At 38.5% G+C, this 26,747-nt stretch overlaps 1 protein-coding gene across 1 annotated transcript in view; it reads right to left on the reverse strand.

The window, feature by feature from the left end:
- Positions 1–267: 267 nt before the first annotated feature.
- The window catches only part of bora (aurora kinase A activator-like protein bora), a 101,477-nt gene continuing 74,997 nt past the window's right edge, over positions 268–26,747 (reverse strand). Inside the window, exons 10-12 of the mRNA XM_068393295.1 lie at positions 25,278–25,473; positions 9,594–9,754; positions 268–4,118 (exon numbers count right to left, since the gene is read on the reverse strand). Of these exons, the coding sequence (XP_068249396.1) occupies positions 3,873–4,118; positions 9,594–9,754; positions 25,278–25,473 (603 nt within the window). The 3' untranslated portion in view covers positions 268–3,872. The remainder of the gene's footprint in view (positions 4,119–9,593; positions 9,755–25,277; positions 25,474–26,747) is intronic.

The raw sequence follows: 26,747 nt of genomic DNA on the forward strand, positions 1-26,747 counted from the left end.
TACTGGTACAATTAAATGTTTTACAGTAAACAATGGAAGCACCTTTTTACAAGTTCGTCCCATTTACTTGCCACACCAGAAAATCTTGGTAAATAAGGCTTCAAGTGCACATAGTAACATCTTTTGAGTAGGATATGTACTTGGTAATAAACATGGCCTTCAAAAATTAGCAATATAAATTACATGGGTTTTCTAAAAGCCTTATTTTACAACCTAGTTAATCAAATTACATTTTTAATAGTAAAATATTGGTCACACAAAAAGAAAAAGTTCTCTTACTTTTATTCTGCTCAATATTGTGAAGTACAAACCTTGATTTTCATAAGTAATATATCAAGGTTAATTACCAGCAACTTCCATGAATTTCTTAGAGCTAAATATTCATATACTGTACTGTATATAACCATCAAATCGTTTCATTAGATTAAAACATAAAAATTCCAGTTTGTTCGTAATGACAGTGATTTAAAGATAAAAATACTGGTCAGATGCACTGTTTCCTCAAAGTATTTGACATTCATGTTAGTGATTATATGTTAATGCTTGATAAATGAAAATGTTAAGCATGATTCAAAAGAGATCAATATATATTAAGAAACAAAACAAAAGCCCAATGAATTACTTGAGCATCTGTCTTAACTAGTTATTAGTATTAGAAAATATATAAAATGAAATTCAAATAGCTTAATTTGTACCCAATGAAGTTGTTTTTCTTCTGGTCACCCAAAGGTATTAAGACTAATTTTACCTTGTTAAAAACAAACATGTTATCAAGTAAATAAGACAATCTCGAGGAGATATCTGCATGGAAGGAAGTACAAAAACCTAAAAATTACTACTTTTCACCTCAATAGTGATTGACAGTTTAGTCTGGCATGAAAGGAGTGCATGTATATAAATATGATATCCATGGTGAATTTTATCACAAATGGAGAGGTCAGTTATTTACTTACTCATATTATGTGGACCATTGGAGTGCTACATTAATGTTTAAGAGTTATGTTTTACAGTATTACCAAGAAGACACTTTACAACTACTATGAAAAGTACTGTGGTTAAGGCACTTTCTACGATGGACTTTTTACTTTTTATCACAGTTAACCAATGAAAGATGAAATGCTATCAATCACAGCCTCACATGTATAAATACACGGATATAAAATGTAACCAAAGAAAAGATTGAATATCACAGGTGCCATCACCATTACACAAAATGATAACATTACACTTTAAGCATATAATCATCATTTCTATCGTGTTTATTAGTCATGTGCCATGAAAGCAGATTTGTTAACTTCACTCCTTTCTAATTGTCTAAGTCAAATCTATATGTCCAAGTAACTTATTACACTAAATAATTTCATCTAACCTTTCCTCTTGCATTTTAATTAGTTTTGCAGTTTTTTCCCTCCCTATATCTTGTATAACTTAATATATTTTGCAAAATGTACTATTACATACATATACTGTATATCTAACTTTATAGAAGAGTTCACAAAATCTGGCAGAAAAACTACAGAACAGCCTTTGATTTCCTGTGATGAATTCTTAACAGGAAGGGCTAAAAGAGATTTAATACAGACAATAAAGCAAACATTATTGCCTACAATCATTTCAGACATTCTGCTTATTCAGACTTGTCAAGCAAAGACACCTGCTCAAAGATTAAGAAGTTTTCAGTCCTAACTTGAGTTAATACAATAACAGCTATATAACTCCTCCCTTCACAGAAGAGCATAGCTAAGTAAACCATGTACCTAAAAAAATACTCATGGGGCTTGGGTTGCAACTTCAATTAAATTCCACTAAACATTACAAGTAATGATTGAATAAATATCAGACATGCTTTGAAAAAAAACTTACCCTATGAATTGACTTACTAACACTGATAATGGGAAAACACAAATAGCAAAGTCTTTCCATTGCACAGATTCTAAAGTCTAAGTTGTATCATTACAAGAAAGCAAAAGATTCTAATTAAAAACAAGTTATTTTTAAAAAATGGTCATGAACAAATATACAATGTTTTGTAAAGGAAATAAATTAAAACTATTATATCCTTACCACCAATATCATTTGGAGATATTCCCTAAGGGCAATTTCTGTTAGGTCAGTAAAGAAGATTGCAGTTAACAAGCTAAAAGTTATAAAAAAAATTACCATTATGACATTCAGCAAACTGGATAAAAGAATGAAAGTGTTAATTAAGAGGACAAAATGGACCAATGTAAGGAAAAGAGGCCTCTTCGAAGGTTAACCACCATTTAAGGATATTTTAAACATTAGATCTACCTGTTAAAACCAACATAAAAAGGCATCTGTAAAGCAATGCATTTTAACTGTAAAAACACAAATTTGTCTAGTAAGAACTAAAACTGTACAAGTAAAACTAGTACTGTCAGCAGTATTTTACCTCGTCATATGAAAATGCTAAGGGGAGCACAGAACCAACCACGAAGTTATCATTTTTATACAATGAAGAGGCATCAAGTTGCAGATTGTAAAATCTATTTAAATTATCTGAATAAATTTTTCTATCATAAAAATCTATACTTCACACCTCAGGGTGAAAGGTTCAAATAGTCTTTCATCAATATGAAACTCAAACAATGCCAAAAACAAAATTACCAATATTAAATTTTTATTTTTATAATCATACAACGATGCAAAAAAGGCATTTATCTAGAATTATTTCACTAGAAAATCTATAATCCTTCCAAAACTACTACCCACTGGTATATCGTCTCACGTTCAAACTACAATAAATTATTTCTTTACCCATGGAACTATGATACTACCTTCAGCTAAATATTCTTCTAAGTACTACTACCAAAGTTATAGCTATGAGTAGTTTAACTAGATCACTGACCTATAGTGTAAGTGTAATGGAAGACCATTTGCCAATACCATGGAATTTGATTTGGAAGCAAAATGGAAAACATGAAACTAAACGAAGGAATATTTACCTTTCTCCCACAGGGGAATTTTAATATTATAAATTGTGATTACAGTACATGCAATCTAATTAGCCCTTGGTATAGGTTTATGGAATATGTGACAAAGCCGATACATAACTGATCAGGTTAGCCAAATTCTAACAAGAATTACTTGTACAAAGAGGAGAGAATTCCACACAGACTATTAATACTTACACACACATACACTTGACTTTCTCAAAGAAAACTGTGTGTAACAACCATATTATCAAATGGTAGTTTAACCAGAATGTTGAGTCAAAATATTTTTCTCATGCACAGTAAAAATATAGGTGCCAACTAAAACTTTAAAACTCATGATAAAATATCTTCATAAGCAAATAAATAAATCATGGATGGGAATAAGAGGATAGAGGACAACTACAAATTAGATAGCACAGTAGGAATTCAATCTCACTAGACATACCTGTGCTCAAACTGATCATGCTTAAAGCCTTCGGTTTAAACATTTCCTGAGCTACTTATTGGAAACCAAAAGAAATTTCATTTGCCCGAGTAAAAAATATTTCAAGATATGAGTGATGAGACTAAATTTTGAAAATAAGATACCTTTAATACATTACAGAAGGCTGAAGAAAATATATGAAAAATAGCCAATTAAAAATTTCAGAATCTTTTTCCATTATTGAGGAATTAAATTTTGAATGGAAAACACTATCACAGAAATTACTAATATTTTTAACATCATGAGAATAAACTGTATATACTTAATACTTTTGATTTGTACACTGTAATAGCATTAAAGCATGTACTTGCTTTAATCCCTTACACTCTAAAACTACTAGCTACATATCTTCTTGGTCAACAAACTACTTTCCTGCTACAGCAAATATTCATAATATACATATATATAAATAAATCTAAACATATTTGGCATCATTCTACATGGTTTTGGTAATTCATATTGGAGTGACTTTGTGTTTTCCTGTCATTTACTCTAGAAATAGCATAAAAGTTAGAACCATCAGTGCCAAAGATACTTGGGAGCCGGTCTTTCTGGAAAGAAGCTGAACTACAAATTGTGCTGTTGCTGGTAAAAGTAGTCATACTGAAATTTGTACTCTGCATACTTCCCGTTTGATAACCTGATTCTTGTGACTTTGCTTCATGGCACACACTTATCTGAAAGTAAAGATGTTTATTTTCATCACAATGCATAATATTCATATGGTAGAAAAAAACCCTACACTGACATAATCAAAGTAGGTAAGTGGAGCAGAAAAAATTATAGCATCATGAAATATAGGTAAAATAAAATAAACATTAAAAAGCAGTGCCAAACTTCATTTACAAAACCCTGAACATACTGAAATTCCCTAATGGCTTACAAATACTGTAATTTATACTACTGTTAAGGAATAAATAATTGTTTTATAGAAACCATGACTGAACATCAATTAAAAAAAAATGCAACAAAAATGTCATTAAAAATACCAGGAAGTTAAGAAATAAGGATTATCATACATAATATTAAACAGTTTTGGGAACTATGATCTCTACAACAGGGTCTGTAGAATTGGAATTTAATAAAAGATTGAAAAAAGCAAATCAGACAATGGCAAGGTTAAGTAAAATCTAGAAATCAAATCGCCTGAAATTACATAGAAAAATCAGGCTATATATCAGTTTAGTGAGATTGGTGTTACTGTATGGACATGCATCATATGACAATGAAACAATCTCCAATAGATTTAGTAGATTTGAGAACAAAGCCCTCAGAAGGATAGTGAGAGCTAAATGGCATGACACGATTAGAAATGAAACTATAAGAGAGATTACTCTGGTGCCATATGTGGATGAGATCATGGTGATGGGGAGATGGTTTGGTCATGCTCTTTGCACTCCCCAAAAGAGATTAGTTCACCAAACATATAATTGGGCCCCACAAGGCACTAGAAGAGTTGGAGGACTCAGGTCTACATGGCTGAGGGCTATGAAGCAGTTAGATGGATATGCGAGAAATATTTAGCAAAAGGTAAGGAGGTGTACGTTGCGTTAATGGATCTGATCGAGTTGATAAGGAAGCGATGTGGATGTGATGAGGTTATATGGAATAGGTGGAAAGTTGTTGCAAGCAGTGAAAAGTTTCTACAAAGGTAGTAAAGCGTGTTTTAGGATAGGTAATGAAGTGAGCGATTGATTTCCAGTGAGAGTGGGGCTGAGACAGGGACGTGTGATGCCACCATGGTTGTTTAACTTGTATGTTGATGGAGTGGCGAGAGAGGTGAATGTTCGAGTGCTTGGACGAGGATTGAAACTGGTAGACGAGAATGATCATGAAAGGGAGGTAAATCAGTTGTTATTTGCGGATGATACTGTACTAATTGCAGACGCGGAAGAGAAGCTTGGCCGATTAGTGACAGAATTTGGAAGTGTGTGAGAGAAGGAAGTTGAGTTAATGTGGGTAAGAGTAAGGTTATGAGAAGGGAAGGTGGTGCGAGGTTGGATGTCATGTTGAATGGAGAGTTACTTGAGGAGGTGGATCAGTTTAAGTAATTGGGGTCTGTTGTTGCAGCAAATGGAGGAGTGGAAGCAGATGTATGTCAGTGAGTGAATGAAGGATGCAAAGTGTTGGGGGCAGTGAAGGGAGCGGTAGAGAATAGAGGGTTGGGCATGAGTGTGAAGTGAGTTCTGTACGAGAAAGTGATTGTACCAACTGTGATGTATGGATCGGAGTTATGGGGAATGAAAGTGACGGAGAGACAGAAATTGAATGTGTTTGAGATGAAATGTCTAAGGAGTATGGCTGGTGTATTTCGAATAGATAGGGTTAGGAACTTAGTAGTGAGGGTGAGAACGGGTGTAAGAAATGAGTTAGCAGGTAAAGTGGATATGAATGTGTTGAGGTGGTTTGGCCATGACGAGAGAATGGGAAATGGCTGTCTGCTAAAGAAAATGATAAATGCAAGAGTTGATGGGAGAAGTACAAGAGGAAGGCCAAGTTTTGGGTGGATGGATGGAGTAAAGAAAGCCTTGGGTGATAAGAGGAGAGAGGCAAGAGAGCGTGCTAGAAATAGGAATGAATGGCGAGCGATTGTGAAGCAGTTCGGGTAGGCTCTGCCGCTTCCTCCGGTCGGCTTGGATGACCGCGGAGATAGCAGCAGTAGGGGATTCAGCGTTATGAAACTTCATCTGTGGTGGATAATGGGGGAGGGTGAGCTGTGGCACCCTAGCAGTACCAGCCGAACTCGGTTGAATCCCTTGTCAGGCTGGGAGGAACGTAGAGGGGGAAAAGTCCCCTTTTTTTCATTTGTTTGATGTTGGCTACTCCACAAAATTGGGGGAAGTGCCTTGGTAAATGATGTATGTATACATTCCCTACCTCTTCTAGAACCTCCCTGTACTTCTAAGATTGCATTCTGTTTTATTCTTAATCCTATAAATCAGTACTCTACCATACTCTTTTCCAACCACATTCAACAAACCAATACCCCTTGAATTACAACACTCATGCACATCTCCCTTACCCTTACATAGTGGTACAAAACATGCACAAGCCCAATCCACTGGTACCATTGACAACATAAAACACAAATTAATCTCCCAACCATTCATGTACAGTCCGACACCGTTATCAACGATACCATTAAAATTATTGAAGGCTAAGGAAAGAGAAAGTTAAAAGATTGCTGAGAATGTAACCATAACTCGATGTTTACACTTTGTCAGCCGATGTTTATAAATGAAAGTCAGCATTTTAATGTAAATTACTCTCATTTTAACTAATTCAATTTTAAAGCACCGGTAATAATACAATAATACCAGCAATAAAAATAAAATAAGGATGCATGGAGTTTAATGCAGGTAAAGATTCCTAGCATAAGCTGGGTTAGATTAGCCTAAGCCTACGGTAGGTCTCAAACTTTACCTAAGAAGTATAAGGCTCAGGGTGATTTTTTTTTTTGCCAAATTTTGGAGAAAAAAGTGCCATCCTATAGGCCGTCAAATACGGTACTTGGCTATTTACCATAATTTTTCATCTTTACTTTTCCTGTTTCTTTTTGCTATTGAGGCCTTTCATTATGTAGCATTTTGCTTTTCCAGCTAGGGTTGCAGCTTGGCTAATAATAATACTGACATGTATTCAGAAAGTCTAACGAATCAAGTATAATAATAATAATCTCTAGTCTGGTTTGAAAGCGCCACATCGAACTCGTGTCTGGGCTTTGAGATTGTGGGACGATAAGAGTCAATACATACTGTATATTAGCGGTTTGTGCCCGAGGAGGTTCATCCAATTCATCTAAACGACAGCTGAGGGTCATAATCTTAATAAAGTGCAAGGCTTCTAAGCTTGGCATCGGGACTCAAGCGGGGTATATCAGCTAGTATGTGGCCGATCATGTTCATTAATATGTTTGCTATTACCCTGAGAGAAAAGGTTGCTATCAATTTAAGCCAAGGCTTTGTCATTCCATGTCCTAGCCGGAAGTTTATAAAATTCCTGGGGGGGGGGGGCATGATAGTAATGGGGTTAAGTTCTACCACCTGCTGTGTTGATCTTAAACAAGCTTATAGGGTTTTGGTAAAGACATGTTGAGATTCAGCATTACTAAGTTGCAGAGGAATACTTCACGCGTTGGGATGTTTACAGCTACGTCATTGTGTAGATACAGCGGCATGGACAGAATTTTTATTCTTAACATTCAGTCTGGCCGACTTGATAATAAAAACTTCTGGGTAAAGCAGAATTTGTTATACTCTACTTCACAAAGTTATTAGGCTTAGAAGGAGACATAGAACAGCTAGGCATTGCAAAGTCTTGAGGGGGTGGACACAGCCGAAGCGGTCCGACTACCCTCGTAATAAGAGATTTATGTCATTAAAATTCTGATACGTTCTGGGAACTCATGAGAATATCTCTGCTGAAGACCCCTGGGCATACGAGGCAGGCCTTTCTCGTCATCTTGAGCTGGAGACTGGTAATACGAGTCTTTCAATAAGGCTGCTTCAGTACGGGGGTGGGAGGGTATGTTAGGCTCTACTCTAAGGTTCCGACGGGAATGCGGAGATGCTTTCAAACCTCTAATTGGAGATACCTCCCAGAGCAGAAAGATCTAACTGTATAACCTGAAATAAATGTATCTCCACTCAACACACTTGTAGGAGGGGGAAGGAGATCTAGGCAAAACAAAATAATCAGGAACTGATTTCATGTAAATATTGTCCTCTGTGTGAAGAAATTTCATCACGCACTGAGATGGCGGCACGTGTAGTGAGGTCATCCTGAGTAGAACAGCTTTGTCTGATTGAATAATAAGCCTGGCTTAATTATGAAAACCTGCATTGTCTGCTTTTTTCCTACTCGATTTCCCAACTCTAATAGGCCTGGATGGAGAGGACAAATTAAAGAAATGCGTGGATTTAGTAAATTTTGGGGTGTGGACACAACTGAAGTGGTCCGACCACCCTTATCATAAGCCGTTAGAGAGTTCTTTGTTCTTAAGACTTTTGAAGAGAAGACCTAAGCTTAAGACCCCTATAAATATGACACAAACCTTATTCGTGAGAACGTGTTGGAGATTGCAAAAATTCGTCTTCCAACAAGGTAACTTCATGATCAAAAAGAAAAGCTATCTCAACCCTAGAGTCCTGCCAACAGGAATGTAAGTGTTCTTTCCACACTTGAATGTTTTTTCTTTGTAATTATGTTTAATTACTGAGACCTGGCTCAGGGCAAGAATCTTTAACAAGTGCCGGCTCAAGGTCTCGCTGTGTATAGTCGACACTATTCAGATTACTATGGGTGTTGTCTATTGTAATAAAAGTTTCGGGAATTCATGACACAAAATACTAAAAGGAAGTTCTCGCTACATAGAAGGAGATTCGTCTCTATCTCCTGTAGGAAGGAGACGCAGTAAAGTAAAAATCGCATCAAGTTTCCTGCTACACGAAAAGTATCTCTCCCATTAGGAGGAAATCCACTCCCTACAGTATTTACATGGTGATTCCCTTGAACATCTCGTCTAGGCAAGAGGGACAAAAAAAGGACAAAAAGAGCGTGTGTATGTCTGCCCAACTCATAAGCATGCCACAATGGTCGCTATCGCGTCCTGGGCAAGAATTTAAATACCAAGATTTACAAGACAAAGAACTCACTCGTAACTCACAGATAATGAATAGTAACTCAAGTGACTGTACATAAAGAAAAAACACAAGTCAAGAGCCCTGAACACTAAAAGGGTATGCGAGATGAATGCTAAAGGCTCGATCATAGAGAGGAAGTGACGGCACTACCTCTTCGTTTCTTGCTCCCTGCGCATGCACTATGGTTGCCCAACAACGAGGCACAGTGCAATCATCCATTTTTTTTTTATTGTCCGATTGTAGAAAACATGACTAGCACTTATCCATATAAATGACTCGGAAGTTTATAAATTCAAAGCGCACACAAAGTGCCTGCTCTAATGCCATAGCTTTTTCTTCTTTATACAATACTCTTTCAAAGACTGCATTTAATATATGCAATATTTCCTATTTCATTCTACTCTACCTACAGTTTTTACATAAGTATGTAAGTCATGGTATTATAAATTCATAGTTCTCTCAGGCACAATATATAAATAATAACCAATTTGTATAGATATTCATACTTACCTCAAAGGAATGTTGTAAGTCTGTATCCATATCACAGACAGAAGAAAATTCTTGAATGTCAGTAAAATTCTTGACATTGGTCATTGGATAACCAAGTTTTGCTGTTCCCACTGATGATACACCTTCATCCAAAGTAATTTCTTCTTCTGTGGTACTCCGTACTGCAAATGGTGGCAAGACACAAACAATATGAAAGAAAATTTTCATTTTAATCCAGGTACAATAAAAAATAGGAAATAAAAACTAAAAGTAAGGGAGCATACATTATGAAATAAAAATTATAATTATTGAGTGAAACACAAAACAGGAAGTACAGCAATAATTTTGATAATTTTATGCAGAAAGTGAAAATTAGAAATGGCATATCATTCACCTGTGAGGTGCAGCTGTCAGCATGACACTGCACTCACACTATGAAATTGAAAGAGGTTGGACAGTAAGATGGAAGAAGGGAAGCATGAGTCTGGCTAAAGAAGGTGCAGCTTAAGTGCACCCCCTACATTGACACACTTTAAGGTTACCCTCTGTCAATGGACTTGACACGTAAATCCCTCAACAAATCGCTTGGTGAAGAAATTTACCGTTCACAAATGCCATTAACATTACACTTGATCCTTGTTTTACCTAATAGGGGGGAAGGGTGCCCAATATAACCGATTGTCTGATTGGAAAAGCAGAGATTAACAACAATAATAATAATACAGGTAACAATAATAATTATAATTTTTATTATCAAAAGTTGAGAATCCCTTATCTGAAATTGTTTTAGATTTGAGCTTTTTTGTGATTTTGGAGTACTGTATCCCTATAATGACAGGTTTAAAAATCTTTTATCATTCTGGTGATAATTGCATGATATTCTTATTGATTTGATCACCAAGTTTGAAGTAGGTTTGTATACAAAGGACATTATTACATGTACTATATTTGCAATAAATTTTATGAAGCTGTAATCTCCTTCAAATTTTGTAGACAAAAACGATGACTACATAAATATTGTTTTCCTCTATCAATTTCAAAAAGCCATACATTATTCTCATTTCATGATCTGATAGGAGGGTTTAGATATAATCAATGATCATTTCCAATGCTAATGTACGCCATTTTTAAACCTATGGACATCAGCAAAATGTCAAACAGTGACTAGCAGCACCTGGGTGAGAAAAAGGGGTTAGGGGAGAGATTAACAAATGGCATGGAAAACACCAAAAATTACTTATATCTCACTGATCCATTTACTTGATTATAAGATATAATCAGCAAGTAAAATTGCTGAAAGCACAATTTTTTTTTTTTATATCCATCTTCCTCGCATATTTCATTCAGTAATCTATAGCATACAGCATTCCTTTTCTAGTATGTTCAGAAAGAGCTTCTATTTCTCTTCAATATAATATTTAACTAACTGGTTAGTAATAACACCGAATTGACAGAAACGACGAATACAAACAAATACGGTCAACCCGCGCTTTACGCGAATTTATACTTCGTGATTTCACTTATATGCTGCACAGGAAACCGCAATACCTATTAAATAAAAATAAAATATTTGCGATAAAAAAACTATTTAAAATACCCTGCACTCTTTTGCACAGGGCTTGCTTTGTGCCACTTTCCTCTCTCCCTACCCAGCTCATCTCAGTTTTCGCTGTACACTGAACATCCATTTACTGTGGTAAAAAATTACAGCTTTATTCTAAACAAACTGGATTTTGATTAAACTAGTGTTTCATGTAAAAGTCTCAAATAATAATACATGTAATATTCACATTTTAGTATAGTATTCGTAAATAAAAACATGGCAAATTATAATCTTTTCCATTGTTTACATTTATGCTTTCCAAATCAGCTGATTAAGGAATGCTAGTAAAGGATATTTCCTATTTCCTAAAAGAAACAATTATTACTTGATCTATCATTTTCCAATTAGCAAACTAATTTTAATAGTTTTATTATAAATACTGTACTTCTCTCATACAGTATTTTATTTACTGTTGAGTTGAATTGAAAGTTAACCAGTTTCATTCATGTTGCTAAAGCATGATAATTTATAGTTTTTAGCTCTGTGGTGCTTGATTATGAAGCTTAGAAAATTATTTATATCGTGTTATAACAAAACAATATTCTCGGTTTTCAGACACTTTGTAATGTTATCTTCTAAATTCAGCATTTACATATAATTACGCGATTTGCACATTCATAGGTTCCCACTAAATTTCATTTTTGTTTCCTCCAGTTTCAGACATAGCTTTCCCCGATTCCACAAAGGATAACGGCTAAGAATAGTTTGTTTTTTCGCCTTGATTTACAGCTTATTAGTTTAAATTTGGAAGTATATTTTCTTGATCTTTTCTCGATAGTGAATAAGGGTATAATGTAAAAATGTCAGTCTTATGCTACTTCTGTTTACTATCGTATGATGATTGAAATACAAGCAAAACAGCTGATTTCTAATTCGGTTGTTCATAACAAAACAGGTGTTTTTTGTTCGGTTGTTATTGTGACTTACGCAATGATTATACCGTTACTAACGATACTTTTATCATTATCTTTTAATTTTCTAACCAATTGAAGTAGAAGACAGTACACATATTAATATTGTACCAGGTTACTGTAGATGCCGTACAGTACTGCGCAAGAGACGACGCATCAGGAATTGCGATTTGCTCCGTGCTTCAAGTCGCTGCGTAGTATAGCATATGTACACTTAGGTAATCTTAAATTGTATACACATTGTACAAAACAGTATTACACTACAGTGTGTTTATTAACTACGTACAGTACCGTACTCTACAATACTGTACAGTACATAAATGTAGGCTAAAAATGCGGTGAGTTGTCAAAGTAGTTGAGTCGTCTAAACAAAAACAGCGAACACTTACAGTATAGTTAAGCTATACTGTAGTGATATTAATGTACATATATTACAGTAATATACACTACAGCATTTGTAAGTGTTATACAGTATAGTACTACTAGATAGGAACAACAGTGTTTTGGTATAATTGTATGATGACTACTTGGTAAAATTATAGTTTCGGTCAGCGCAAAGACAAAATACTGTAGTGTTATGTACTGTACTGTAGCCCCAGCATGTCCAGTACGCAGTGTACACGTGTGCACATGAACTTTACATTCATTGATTTAATTACAAAATATTTAAACTGTGATAGAAACCAAGTAAAATCATTATTAGGCGGTGCTTAGTGTGTTAATTATCAAAGCGTATGTAATGGGCAGTGAGTGGTTAGGTTAGGAGTTATACCACCCTAGGGCATCAAAGATACGTAAATTTGCACTTTTCGCGCCTGTCTCTGTTACCTAACCCTAGCGAAGAGTGGGGCCTGACTGTATATGCCAGTAACTTCAATGGCAACTACCTAAAACAAAGACATAAGCAATCTTGTAGATGTTCATTTAGATCAATTTCAATTATAAACCACAATGTTATAAATAGTAAAATAAACCTAAATCACAATTTGTGAAAGAAAAATGGCAATTATGGTAAAATTAAAAACGTATCAAAGTTAACTTGGCTATATTAGTCTTTTAAGATTTTTGGAAATCAATCTATTCTGAAGTGGTTTAATTCTTTCATTCTACTTTGTTTCGAGTATTGTTCTCCTGCCTGGTCTTCAGCTGCTGATTCTCAACTAAATTTTTTGGATAGGAACTTAAGGTCTATTAAATTTCTTATTCCTGATCCAGATATCAATTTCTGGCACCGTCATTCAATTAGTTTATTATGCATATTGCATTAGATTTTTATAATTCCGACCATCCTTTACATTCAGATCTTCCCAGACAGTTCCACCCTGTTCGTAATACTTGGCATGCAGTTAATTCTAATGGTCAGGCGTTCTCCATCATGAGGCTCAATATTATACAGTACTCGAAGTTTTATTCCAGCATGACCAAGTTGTGGAATGATCTTCCTAATCAGGTAGTTGAATCGGTAGAATTTCAAAAGTTCAAACTTGCAGCAAATGTTTTTATATTGAACAAACTCATATAAGTCTTTTTATAGTTTATATATGAAATATCTGTTTTAAAAGGCCCAGCCGATATGCCAACATATGGGGGTATAGGACGAATCACAAAATCCTGATAAAATTAACTAAGCTTCGTATGGGAATGGAGAATGCGTTTACAAAATATTTTGCCAAAATTCCTCTTACTTTCATAGTTAAAGGGTAATTAGTAAAGGTAACTCAATAAACCAAAAACATTGAGCCCTACAAGAAAATGCAGTATTTCTTCTGTTATTGTAAATTTTGATAATCATTACATCTTAATATAAATCAAATTGTGAGCAATGACCTCTGTAAAGATTTTATGAGTCGCAAGACAGAATGTTTTATGATTATACCCTTCAGTGCTTGTACAAACATCAGGGAGAGTACACGTTTGAGTTTGACCTCAGACATTCACTTGGTTTTACGCCTGTTTTTCTTGGTTTCAGCAAGAATTTCATCATGCCAAAGAGGAAAAGACAATTTCAACATCTCGCTAACATAAGAAGAAAATTCGCTCAAATATGAGTTCAGAAGTCGGTAATACCGGCAATATTAGCAGAGCTAGTGAAGGAGAGAAGTGTTGTGGATGAAGGAGCGACCAGGAGCCTAAAGAAGCAAGATAATGTGTACAGTGAACCCTCGCTACTTCGCGGTTCGACCATCGCGGATTCACCACTTCGCGGATTTTTTCCATAACCCATATATATACAGTAATATATATATATATATATATATATATATATATATATATATATATATATATATATATATGTATGCATGTATTTATGTATATATGTAGGTATGTATGTGTATACATATAAATATATATATATATATATATACACACACACACATATATATATATATATATATATATATATATATATATATATATATATATATATATATATATATATATATATATATATATATATATATATATCTAAAGTAGGAAGATGTGATGTAGTTCTAAGGGAAAAGTATGGGAAATATGTCTGGGTAATAAGCAAAGCTCTACCTCCAGTTTGTTTCTAGGCCTACATTATGATCAGAGATAAATGTAAACAAAACATTGGTTGCCATTTTTTATCGTGCTTTTTAGCATGTTTAGGAAATGCATGATATAAAATCACCTTTAATATTTGTGCCTGTTTTAGTTTAGGGTACTGTAGTACATGCATTAAGTGTTCTGTACATTAAAGGGTAGTTTGTTAACAGTACTACGTACAAGGGAAGGTTTTAAAAGTCTGAATATACATGTTGAATAAATAGGTAAATATGGTGTCACTACTTCGCGGATTTTCACCTATCGCGGCCGCGACTGGAACCTATCTACCGCGATAAACGAGGGTTCACTGTAAAGGGATCTTCATTTATGATTAAATTATGATAAATAACATTGTTTTGGTTTATTAACCCTTTTACCCCCAGGCTATTTGGAAATTTCCAACCCTTAACCCCCAAGGGGTTATTTTTTTCCCAGCACATTTTGTAGTATATTTTTTTAAAATTGTTCTAACAGCCTTAATTTTTGTCATAGAGAGGTCAGGTTGGTCTCATTCTCTTGGAAAATGCCTGAATTTTCTCAAAAAATTATCAAAAATATGAAAAAAAAAATTTTTATAGCATTTTTTTTGCGATGACGTACCGGTACGTCCATGGGGGTAAAGGGATGGCTTTAGTGAAACATACCAGTACGTCCTTTGGGGGTAAAAGGGTTAACATAAAAAAAGGAACATAAAATTCATAATACTCATGAATTATTAATACTGTCTTTGTAAAAATACAAAGAAAAACTTTGAACCCGAATCTCAAAACTATACTTATTGACCCTCAAATTCTATCTTCTCCCTTAGTTTTAAAGATATAGCATTAAAATTTGGTATATAACTTAGAAAGACATTTTAAAACAATAAAATAGAGCCATTGTTTCCAATTTTTTTTTCATATTTTTTTCCTAGTTTTTTCCCTGATTTATAGGGTTTATCTTACCATAATGAAAAAATTTATATTTAGCAAAAATAAAAAGACTTGGAAAAAACTATTTAATTGGAAGTCTACATTAAGTCTGTATAAGGTAATAATCCCAAGTCTTAATATCAAGTATCAAGGGAGGAGATAGAATTTGAAAAGCACTCATTTTCTGGATAAATCGCCCTGGCGTCGCAAAACCAAAGCTCAGAGGCCAAAATCCTATGCAGTTTAGAGATGTCCTATATCACCTTATTAAGTGGTATGAATGTCAAAGTCCTGTCCTTGAAAAAAAGCATTGGCCAGCCTGCCACCTTAATGTTGTTAATGTTTTTAAAATATTTAATTTTGATTGTTTATTATATCTATCTACTTGAGGAGGTGGATCAGTTCAAGTACTTGGGGTCTGTTGTTGCAGCAAATGGTGGAGTGGAAACAGATGTATGTCAGAGAGTGAATGAAGGATGCAAAGTGTTGGGGGCAGTTAAAGGAGTAGTAAAAAATAGAGGGTTGGGCATGAATGTAAAGAGTTCTGTATGAGAAAGTGATTGTACCAACTGTTATGTATGGATCGGAGTTGTGGGGAATGAAAGTGACGGAGAGACAGAAATTGAATGTGTTTTGAGATGAAGTGTCTAAGGAGTATGGCTGGTGTATCTCGAGTAGATAGGGTTAGGAACGAAGTAGTGTGGGTGAGAACGGGTGTAAGAAATGAGTCAGCGGCTAGAGTGGATATGAATGTGTTTGAGGTGGTTTGGCCATGTTGAGAGAATGGAAAATGGCTGTCTGCTAAAGGTGATGAATGCAAGAGTTAATGGGAGAAGTACAAGAGGAAGGCAAAGGTTTGGGTGGATGGATGGAGTGAAGAAAGCTCTGGGTGATAGGAAGATAGATGTGAGAGAGGCAAGAGAGCGTGCTAGAAATAGGAATGAATGGCGATCGATTGTGACGCAGTTCCGGTAGGCACTGCTGCTTCCTTCGGTGCCTTGGATGACCGCAGAGGTAGCAGCAGCAGGGGATTCAGCGTTACGAAGCTTCATCTGTGGTGGATAACGGGGGAGGGTGGGCTGTGGTACCCTAGCAGTACCAGCCGAACTCGGTTGAGTCCCTTGTCAGGCTGGGAGGAACATAAAGAGGAGGGGTCCCCTTTTTTGTTTCATCTGTTTGATGTCGGCTACCCCCCAAAATTGGGGGGAGGGCCTTAGTATATGTATGTATGTATGTATTATTTTTAATATTGTTTATTTACTTCCTTTCCTCACTGGGCTATTCTTCCTTGTTGGAGCCTTTGGGGTTATAGCATCTTGCTTTTCTAGCTAGGGTTGTAACTTAGCTAGTAATAATAATAATAATAATAATAATAAAGTAAACATGTCCATGAGGATTAAAATTTCGGTTACTATAGAACTAAATAATGAAAAAATTTTGGCAAACAATCTTTTTACAACTTAAGACATTTATGCTGCAATTCAGTTACATTGTACTGACTAATCCAAGAAAATTGTTGAAAGGTGTTATATGATCTTATGCTGATATAAAACGAAAAGTGATATTTTTTCCATTATCTTATGATGAAAACAGATTCTTGATATTAATATGGTTTTGCACAGATGCACTCACATTTTGAATACTGTGTACAGAGAATGAATAAAGATATCAATAAATCTTCTTTGGCAAGCCCCCCCCCCCCAAAAAAAAAAAAAAAAACTTACTGATATACACTACATTTATATGGCAGAGTACCAAATGGTAACACTGGAAAGGCCTACGTTACTTTACATGAAGCAATGCCAAATTAAGAAAACTGAATGTTAACCAGTTCAAGAGAAATATGCTAAGACTAAATAAATATGTTATTTTCATTAGTAAAATAAATTTTTGAATATACTTACCCGATAATCATGTAGCTGTCAACTCCGTTGCCCGACAGAAATCTACGGACGGGATACGCCAGCGATCGCTATACAAGAGGGGGGTGTACTCACCAGCGCCATCTGTGGTCAGGTACTGCAGTACTTCTTGTCAACACCACCTCAATTTTTCCTCGGTCCACTGGTTCTCTATGGGGAGGAAGGGTGGGTCAATTAAATCATGATTATCGGGTAAGTATATTCAAAAATTTATTTTACTAATGAAAATAACATTTTTCAATATTAATCTTACCCGATAATCATGTAGCTGATTCACACCCAGGGGGGTGGGTGAAAACCAGTGTACATGTTAATCAAGAAGCTAAGTATCCCGTATTTCATATTATCAGTTATTCAAAATAACAAATGAAATTATAAGTACCTGGTAAGGAAGTCGACTTGAACCATTACTCTGCCTTTAATAAGTACGTCTTCCTTACTGAGCGCAGCGGTCCTCTTAGGAGGCTGAACAACTCTAAGGTGCTGAAGTATAAAGGGCTGCAACCCATACTAAAGGACCTCAACACAACCTCTAACCTAGGCGCTTCTCAAGAAAGAATTGACCACCCGCCAAATCAACAAGGATGCGGAAGGCTTCTTAGCCCACCGTAACAACCCAAAACAACAATAAAAGCATTCAAGAGAAAGGTTAAAAAAGGTTATGGGATTAAGGGAATGTAGTGGTTGAGCCCTCACCTACTACTGCACTCGCTGCTACGAATGGTCCCAGGGTGTAGCAGTTCTCGTAAAGAGACTGGACATCTTTGAGATAGAATGATGCAAACACTGACTTGCTCCTCCAATAGGTTGCATCCATAATACTCTGCAGAGAACGGTTCTGTTTGAAGGCCACTGAAGTAGCCACAGCTCTCACTTCGTGTGTCCTTACCTTCAGCAAAGCAAGGTCTTCATCCTTCATGTGAGAATGAGCTTCTCTAATCAGAAGCCTTATGTAATAAGAAACTGCGTTCTTGGACATAGGCATCGAAGGTTTCTTAATGGCACACCATAAGGCCTCTGATTGCCCTCGTATAGGCTTTGACCTTTTAAGATAGTACTTTAGAGCTCTGACAGGGCAAAGAACTCTCTCTAGTTCGTTACCCACCATGTTGGAAAGGCTAGGAATTTCGAACGATCTAGGCCAAGGACGTGAAGGAAGTTCATTTTTTGCCAAAAAACCAAGCTGTAAGGAACATGTAGCTGTTTCAGATGTGAATCCTATGTTCCTGCTGAAGGCGTGAACCTCACTAACTCTTTTGGCTGTTGCAAGGCAGACGAGGAAAAGAGTTTTGAGAGTAAGGTCTTTGAAAGAGGCTGACTGGAGAGGTTCAAATCTAGGTGACATAAGGAACGTTAGGACTACGTCTAGATTCCAGCCTGGAGTGGACAAGCGACGTTCTTTAGAGGTCTCAAAAGACCTAAGGATGTCCTGTAGATCTTTGTTGGAGGAAAGATCCAAGCCTCTGTGGCGGAAAACTGCTGCCAACATACTTCTGTACCCCTTGATCGTAGGAGCCGAAAGAGATCTAACATTCCTAAGATGTAACAGGAAGTCAGCAACTTGGGTTACAGAGGTACTGGTAGAGGAAACTGCATTGGCTCTGCACCAGCTTCGGAAGACTTCCCACTTGGATTGATAGACTCTGCGAGTGGATATCCTCCTTGCTCTGGCAATCGCTCTGGCTGCCTCCTTCGAAAAGCCTCTAGCTCTAGAGAGTCTTTCGATAGTCTGAAGGCAGTCAGACGAAGAGCGTGGAGGCTTGGGTGTACCTTGTTTACGTGAGGTTGACGTAGAAGGTCCACTCTTAGAGGGAGAGTCCTGGGAACGTCGACCAGCCATTGCAGTACCTCTGTGAACCATTCTCTTGCAGGCCAAAGGGGAGCAACCAGCGTCAGCCGTGTCCCTTCGTGAGAGACGAACTTCTGAAGAACCCTGTTGATGATCTTGAACGGCGGGAATGCATAAAGGTCGAGGTGGGACCAATCCAGCAGAAAAGCATCCACGTGAACTGCTGCCGGGTCTGGGATCGGGGAACAGTACAATGGGAGCCTCTTGGTCATCGAGGTAGCGAACAGATCTATCGTTGGCTGACCCCACAAGGCCCAAAGCCTGTTGCACACGTTCTTGTGAAGGGTCCATTCTGTGGGGATGACTTGACCCTTCCTGCTGAGGCGACCTGCCGAGACATTCATATTGCCCTGAATGAATCTCGTTACCAGCGTGAGCTTTCGACTTCTTGACCAAATGAGGAGGTCCCTTGCTATCTCGAACAGCTTCCTCGAATGAGTCCCTCCCTGCTTGGAGATGTACGCCAAGGCTGTGGTGTTGTCGGAGTTCACCTCCACCACCTTGTTTAGCAGGAGGGACTTGAAGTTCATTAAGGCCAGATGTACTGCCAACAACTCCTTGCAATTGATGTGAAGCGTTTCCTGTTCCTTGTTCCATGTCCCCGAGCATTCCTGTCCGTCCAAGGTCGCGCCCCAGCCCGAGTCTGATGCGTCCGAGTAGAGATGAAGATCGGGGGTCTGAACAGCTAAAGAGAGACCCTCCTTGAGAAGGATGTTGCTCTTCCACCACATTAGAGTAGTCCTCATCTCTTTGGTAACAGGAATAGAGACCGCCTCGAGCGTCATATCCTTGTCCCAGTGAGCTGCTAGATGGTACTGAAGGGGGCGGAGGTGGAGTCTCCCTAACTCGGTGAACAGGGCTAACGATGACAGAGTCCCTGTTAGACTCATCCACTGTCTCACCGAGCATCTGTTCTTCTTCAGCATGCTCAGGATGCACTCTAGGGCTTGGTTGATTCTTGGGGCCGACGGAAAAGCCCGAAAAGCCTGACTCTGAATCTCCATTCCCAGGTAAACGATGGTTTGGGAAGGAACAAGCTGGGACTTCTCTAAATTGACCAATAGACCCAGTTCCTTGGTCAAATCCAAAGTCCATCTGAGACTCTCCAGACAGCGACGACTTGTGGGGGCTCTTAAAAGCCAGTCGTCTAAATAAAGGGAGGCTCTGATGTCCGCCAAGTGGAGGAATTTCGCAATATTCCTCATCAGTCGCGTAAACACCAGAGGTGCCGTGCTTAGGCCAAAACACAGGGCTTGGAATTGGTACACAACCTCTCCAAAGACGAATCTCAGAAAAGGTTGGGAGTCTGGATGGATGGGAACGTGAAAGTAGGCGTCTTTCAGATCCAACAAGACCATCCAGTCCTCCTGCCTGACCGCTGCTAGGACCGACTTCGTCGTCTCCATAGTGAACGTCTGCTTGGTGACATAAGCATTGAGCGCACTGACGTCCAGCACCGGTCTCCAACCTCCTGTCTTCTTGGCCACCAGGAAGAGACGGTTGTAAAAGCCCGGGGATTGATGATCCCGGACTATCACCACTGCCTCCTTCTGTAACAGGAGCGACACCTCTTGATGTAACGCTAGCCTCTTGTCCTTTTCCTTGTAGTTGGGAGAGAGGTTGATGGGAGAAGTGGTCAGAGGGGGATTGCGGCAGAACGGAATTCTGTAACCCTCCCTTAGCCACTTGACAGACTGAGTGTCTGCACCTCTTCTTTCCCAGGCTTGCCAGAAGGTCTTGAGTCTGGCTCCTACAGCTGTCTGGAGAGGAGGAGAGTCAATGCTTGCTTTTCGTGGACTTGGCACCTTTCTTGGACCTGCCCCTGTGACCGTCTGGGCGGGTACTTCCTCGGCTGGGGGCTCTGCCACGAAAGGGCGGAATAAATCTGGTAGCAGGTGTATCAGCCACTGGGGTGCGGTAAGTTCTCGGTACTGAAGGTACAACCTTAGCCTTACGTGCTGAAGAGGCCACGAGGTCATGCGTATCCTTCTGTATAAGAGCCGCAGCCATCTCTTTGATTAGATCCTCAGGAAACAGGAACTTGGAGAGAGGAGCAAACAGTAACTGTGACCTCTGGCAAGAGGTGATACCAGTAGAAAGGAAGGAGCAAAGTTGTTCCCTTTTCTTGAGGACTCCCGAGACAAAAATAGAAGCAAGTTCGCCAGAACCATCGCGAATTGCTTTGTCCATACAGGACATGATCAGCATGGCCGAGTCTTTGTCAGAAGGGGCAGTCTTCTTGCTCAAGGCCCCCAGGCACCAGTCGAGGAAATTAAAAATTTCAAAGGCGCGAAAGACTCCCTTCAAGAAGTGGTCCAGATCAGAAAAGGTCCAGCAGACCTTAGAGCGTCTCATAGCCGACCTACGGGGAGAGTCAACCAAACTTGAGAAGTCAGCCTGGGCAGAGGCAGGGATCGCCAAGCCTGGTTCCTCTCCCGTGGCATACCAGACGCCCGACTTAGAAGTCAGCTTAGGAGGAGGAAACATAAAAGACGTCCTTCGCAGTTGCTGCTTGGACTGCAACCAATCCCCTAAAATTCTCAAAGCTCTCTTTGATGATCTAGCGAAGACAAGCTTAGTGTAGGCAGACTTAATAGGCTGCATGCCTAGAGAAAACTCGGATGGAGGAGAACGAGGGGTAGCAGAAACAAAGTGTTCAGGATATAACTCTCTGAACAGCGTCAGGACCTTACGAAAGTCAATGGAGGGTGGCAACGACTTGGGTTCCTCCACATCAGTGGGATGAAGGAGGATCTGCGGGGGTCTGAGGAGCAAGTGAGGTGAGAAGCGAATGCTGTAAGGCATGAGGCTCATGCTGCATAGACTGCGGTTCATGTTGAATGGGAAGAGGCTCATGCTGCGAAGAATGCGGTTGCTGCATGCGTTGAGGTGGCTGCCTCATAGCATGAGGTTCCTGCCTCAAGAGTTGCACCTGCCTCAAGGGTTGAGGAGGTGGCTGCGCAGAGAGAGGCTCTTGCCTCAAGAGTTGAGGTTCTTGCCTCAAGAGTTGAGGTTCTTGCCTCAAGAGTTGAGGTTCTTGCCTCAAGAGTTGAGGTTCTTGCCTCAAGAGTTGAGGTGCTTGCCTCGAGAGTCGAGGTTCTCGCCTCAAGAGTTGAGGTTCTTTCCTCAAGAGTTGAGGTGGCTGCCGCAAGAGTTGAGGTTGCTGCCTCAAGGATGGTGGAGGTTGCCGCAACGCAAGAGGTTGCTGCCTCGAGGATGGAGGAGGTTGTCGCAACGCATGAGGCTCCTGCCTCAAGGGTAGAGGAGGTTGCTGCAAAGCATAAGGCTCCTGCCTCAAGTGTTGAGGAGGTTGCCGCATAGCAAGAGGCTCCTGCCTCAAGGAAAGTGGAGGTTGCTGCACAGCGCTGGTATCTGGCAACTCCCAATGCGGCAGCTAACGCATGGAGGCAGGTTGAGGAACCTCAACATCATACGTCTGGCAGTGCGCAGAGGTGGAGGAGCGCTCGCAGGAGGAGGTGCGCTAACCTTCTCTGCCTGAAACTCCTGCATCAACACCGCAAGCTGCGACTGCATAGTCTGCAGCATAGCCAACTTGGGATCAACAGAAGTTGGGGCAGAGGCCTGTTGAGGCATCGCTTTACCTCTCTTAGGAGGCGTGCAGCCATCAGATGACTGCGGCGAGTCCGAACTAGCCCAGTGGCTACATCTGGGCTGTTGGACTCGCTCGGTCTGGACCCTACGCTTAAGAGGCCTTGAGACCTGGGTCCAGCGTTTCCTCCCGGAAACTTCTTCCGCAGACGAGGAAATTAAGGGCTCAATCGTCTGAGAGTGGAAGTGACGATCTCTATAAGATACGCCCGCAACCACTGAGGATACTACTGTGCGCCGATCAAGGCCTGCCGAACCCTTTTGCCCTTCGACATTGCTTCTCCCCTGGGCTTGGGAGCTTGCAAGAGGTCCCGGACTGGGAGGACGACTGGCACGCACAGAAGTATCCTCATGCGCAACACTGACACTGACACTAGGCACAGCACTGGCACTACCACTTCCCACTGCACTTTTCACTTAAAGTTCCTTGACATCTGCCAAGAGAAATTTGTGGTCACTCACTACAGACTCCACCTTATCACCTAAAGCCTGAATGGCACGTAACACATCCGACATATCAGGCTGAGCACTAGTAATAGGTTCGGGGGTCACCACTACAGGGGAAGGAAAAGGTTGAGGATCATGGGGGGAGGAATAAACCAAAGAGCGAGAAGAACTCCTCCTAACTCTCTCCCTCTCTAACTTAGCCGTATACTTGAGGAATTCATTAAAATCGAATTCTGAAAGCCCGGCACATTCCTCACATCGATCTTCCAACTGACAGGATTTTCCCCTACAGTCGGAACAAACGGTGTGAGGATCAACCGAGGCCTTCGGAAGACGCCTATTACAAGTCCTAACACTACATCGTCTTTGTCTAGGAGCTTGAGAATGGTCGGACATCTTGAATTAGAGAACAGTCAAGGGGGGTTTCCAAATTAAAGCAAAGATCGTTATACCATTAATCAAAATCAATCCAAAAGCTATCTAAGCTAAGGGAAAAGCTTCCTGTATAGCGAAAGCTAAATTTCAGAGCAATACTTCACCAAAACCGTGAACAAAGACTCCAAAATCAAGAGCGTATCCATGTAGGTCTTGCCGGCGGCACGACAGAGGAAAAAATTGAGGTGGTGTTGACAAGAAGTACTGCAGTACCTGACCACAGATGGCGCTGGTGAGTACACCCCCCTCTTGTATAGCGATCGCTGGCGTATCCCGTCCGTAGATTTCTGTCGGGCAACGGAGTTGACAGCTACATGATTATCGGGTAAGATTAATATTGAAAAAAAATAGAATTTATAACTAGAACAACTTTTAAATAAGTTGTCAAACCCGAAGCTAAATGTTTAAAGTTTCCAGCTTTTTTTTCATGTCGTAGCCTATTGCCATCTTCATCTCGTTAGGTAACCCTGCATTGCATAAACCACCAGAAATAACATATACATCAATATTCTTTGAGCAGAGTTGTAAATGAACTCAAAATTAGTTTATTAACTTACTGTAGCTTCTATTTGCAGCTGATCAATAATCTTTAATGGTTGGGGGTTTAGGCCTTATTGTTTGGTTAAATTAAAGGAAAGAAAGCAATAGCCAAATTACCTGGAAATTTTTAAACCTCGACAAAGCCATATGTCAAAAATATTGTGATTTTGATCTATCACCACAATTATTTCCGGATTAAAGTAGCTGCCCGATCATCCATTGCCAAGTTTTTTAGATATTAAGGTGTAAATTGTTTAAGGGAGTTGTTTTGGGTATTCATTATATTTATTCTCTCTGTCTCATACCCAGGGGAAGTATTGTGATTCGGTTAATCATTGTGATGAATGTGATGACTTTACTGTTCCTCTTATGGGAAATTATGTTCACAGTTTTAAATAAAATTAAGTTCCAAACATAAAATAAAACTAGCTTTCACTTCAGTGGAAAATTCAGAAGACTAGAATACCTATAGTTAATGACAGTGAGGATAGTGATGATAATGTCACTCAAGCCAATAATGAGCTTTCAAGCTTCAATAGTAATGAGCTTCATAATACAGTACTGTATCTTATTAACTTTGTCTTCTTTTGTTCAATCTATGAAGGATAGCTTGTCTTAGGGTAAAGGTAAAATTTGAAGCCTAACATGCCTAGTTTCAAACACTAGCCTAACTCTTCAAGCTTTGCCAAGTAGTTTTAGTACAGCAGGTAGCAAGGGTTCACACAGTGGACAGAGCATGACAGTGTCAATAGTCTCCCTTAGAGCCTCACACTCTAAAATTACTTCAGATTCTTCTACTGCAAAAAATACCACAATTACATTCATAAATTGAAAAATATACTGCAAGAACAAATTATTGTTACACTTGACCTACTTATTAATGGAACTAGGAAAATTATATGTATACCTTCCATATCAACACTTAAAACTGTCGACTGGGAAACATCTCCCCTTGTAAACTGACAGTCCTCTCCATAATGACCTTGAGACTTCACTTGGTCTCCTTGACTTTGGACGGAAATCGAACGACAAAGAATTGGAGACAGAGGCGGAGAATATGAAACTGTCTTACAATCTCGAATAGGACTTGAAGAGAAGTGTGCCTGAAAATAGAAAATTTCATTACTTTCAACCGATAATCATTCCACTTTAAGTGGCATAACTCACCCCCATTAAAACAATGTTATTTTGAGGTTACTTAAAACTCCTACCACCTTTTTTTTCTCTCAAATTTTTTTCATTAAAAAATCCTTTGAAAAGAATTTAATTCCGTAAAAGTTGTACATTGGAAATTATTTTAGTGTTTTCTTGAATTTTTTTAATATGTATTATTTTATCAATGCAAAGTGAAGGTGACTATTTTTCATATACTGTACAGAAGTTTTTTGGTTTTGCAAAAAAGTGAATTTACAGATTGTAAGCTATAAAATTCCTTATCCTTTCCTGTTTGAATGACAAAAATATCGGTCAATATTAGAAAAAAAAAATTGTGCCAAATTTTCTCCGACAATAGCCCGTTCAGAGAAATCAGGCTTCAAAGTCTTTTTGTAGAGATTAATTGAATAGACATTAAAATGCATAAATATGGGCTATTATTATAATTATTACTAGCTACACTACAACTCTAGTTGGAAAATCGGAATGTTATAAGCATAAAGGGCTCCAACAGGGGAAAATAGCTCAGTGAGGACATGAAATAAGGAAATAAATAATCTATATGAGAAGTAATGAACAATTAGAATAAAATAATTTAAGAAGAGTAACAACACTAAAAGAGATATTTCATATATAAACTATAAAAATAGACTTATGTTAGCATGTTCAACATCAAAATATTTGCTGACAGTCTGAACTTTTGAAGCTCAGCCAATTCAACTACCTGATTAGGAAGATTATTCCACAACTTGGTCATAGCTGGAATAAAACTTCTAGACTACCGTGTAGTATTGAGCCTCACGATGGAGAAGGCCTGACTATCAGAATTAACTGCATACCTAGTATTAAAAAACAGGATGGCATTGCCCAGGAAGGTCTGAATGTAAAGGATGGTCAAAATCATGAAAAATCTTATGCAACATGCATAATGAACTAACTGAACAATGGTGCTAAAGATTAATATCTAGATCAGGAATAAGAAATTTAACAGACCGTAAGTTCATGTCCAACAAATTAAGATAAGAATTAGCAGCTGAAGACCACAAAGGAGAAAAATACTCGAAACGTGATAGAATGAAAGAATTAAAACTTCAGAATAGATTGATCACCAAAAATCTTATAAGACTCTCAATAAGCCAATTTTTTTGTCCAATTGAAGAAGAGACGGATGGACCTAATGTGTTTCTCAAAAGTAAACTATCTGTCGAGAATTACACCTAAA

Source organism: Palaemon carinicauda, chromosome 19, assembly GCF_036898095.1.
Source record: "Palaemon carinicauda isolate YSFRI2023 chromosome 19, ASM3689809v2, whole genome shotgun sequence".
Taxonomy (NCBI): Eukaryota; Metazoa; Arthropoda; class Malacostraca; order Decapoda; family Palaemonidae; genus Palaemon; species Palaemon carinicauda.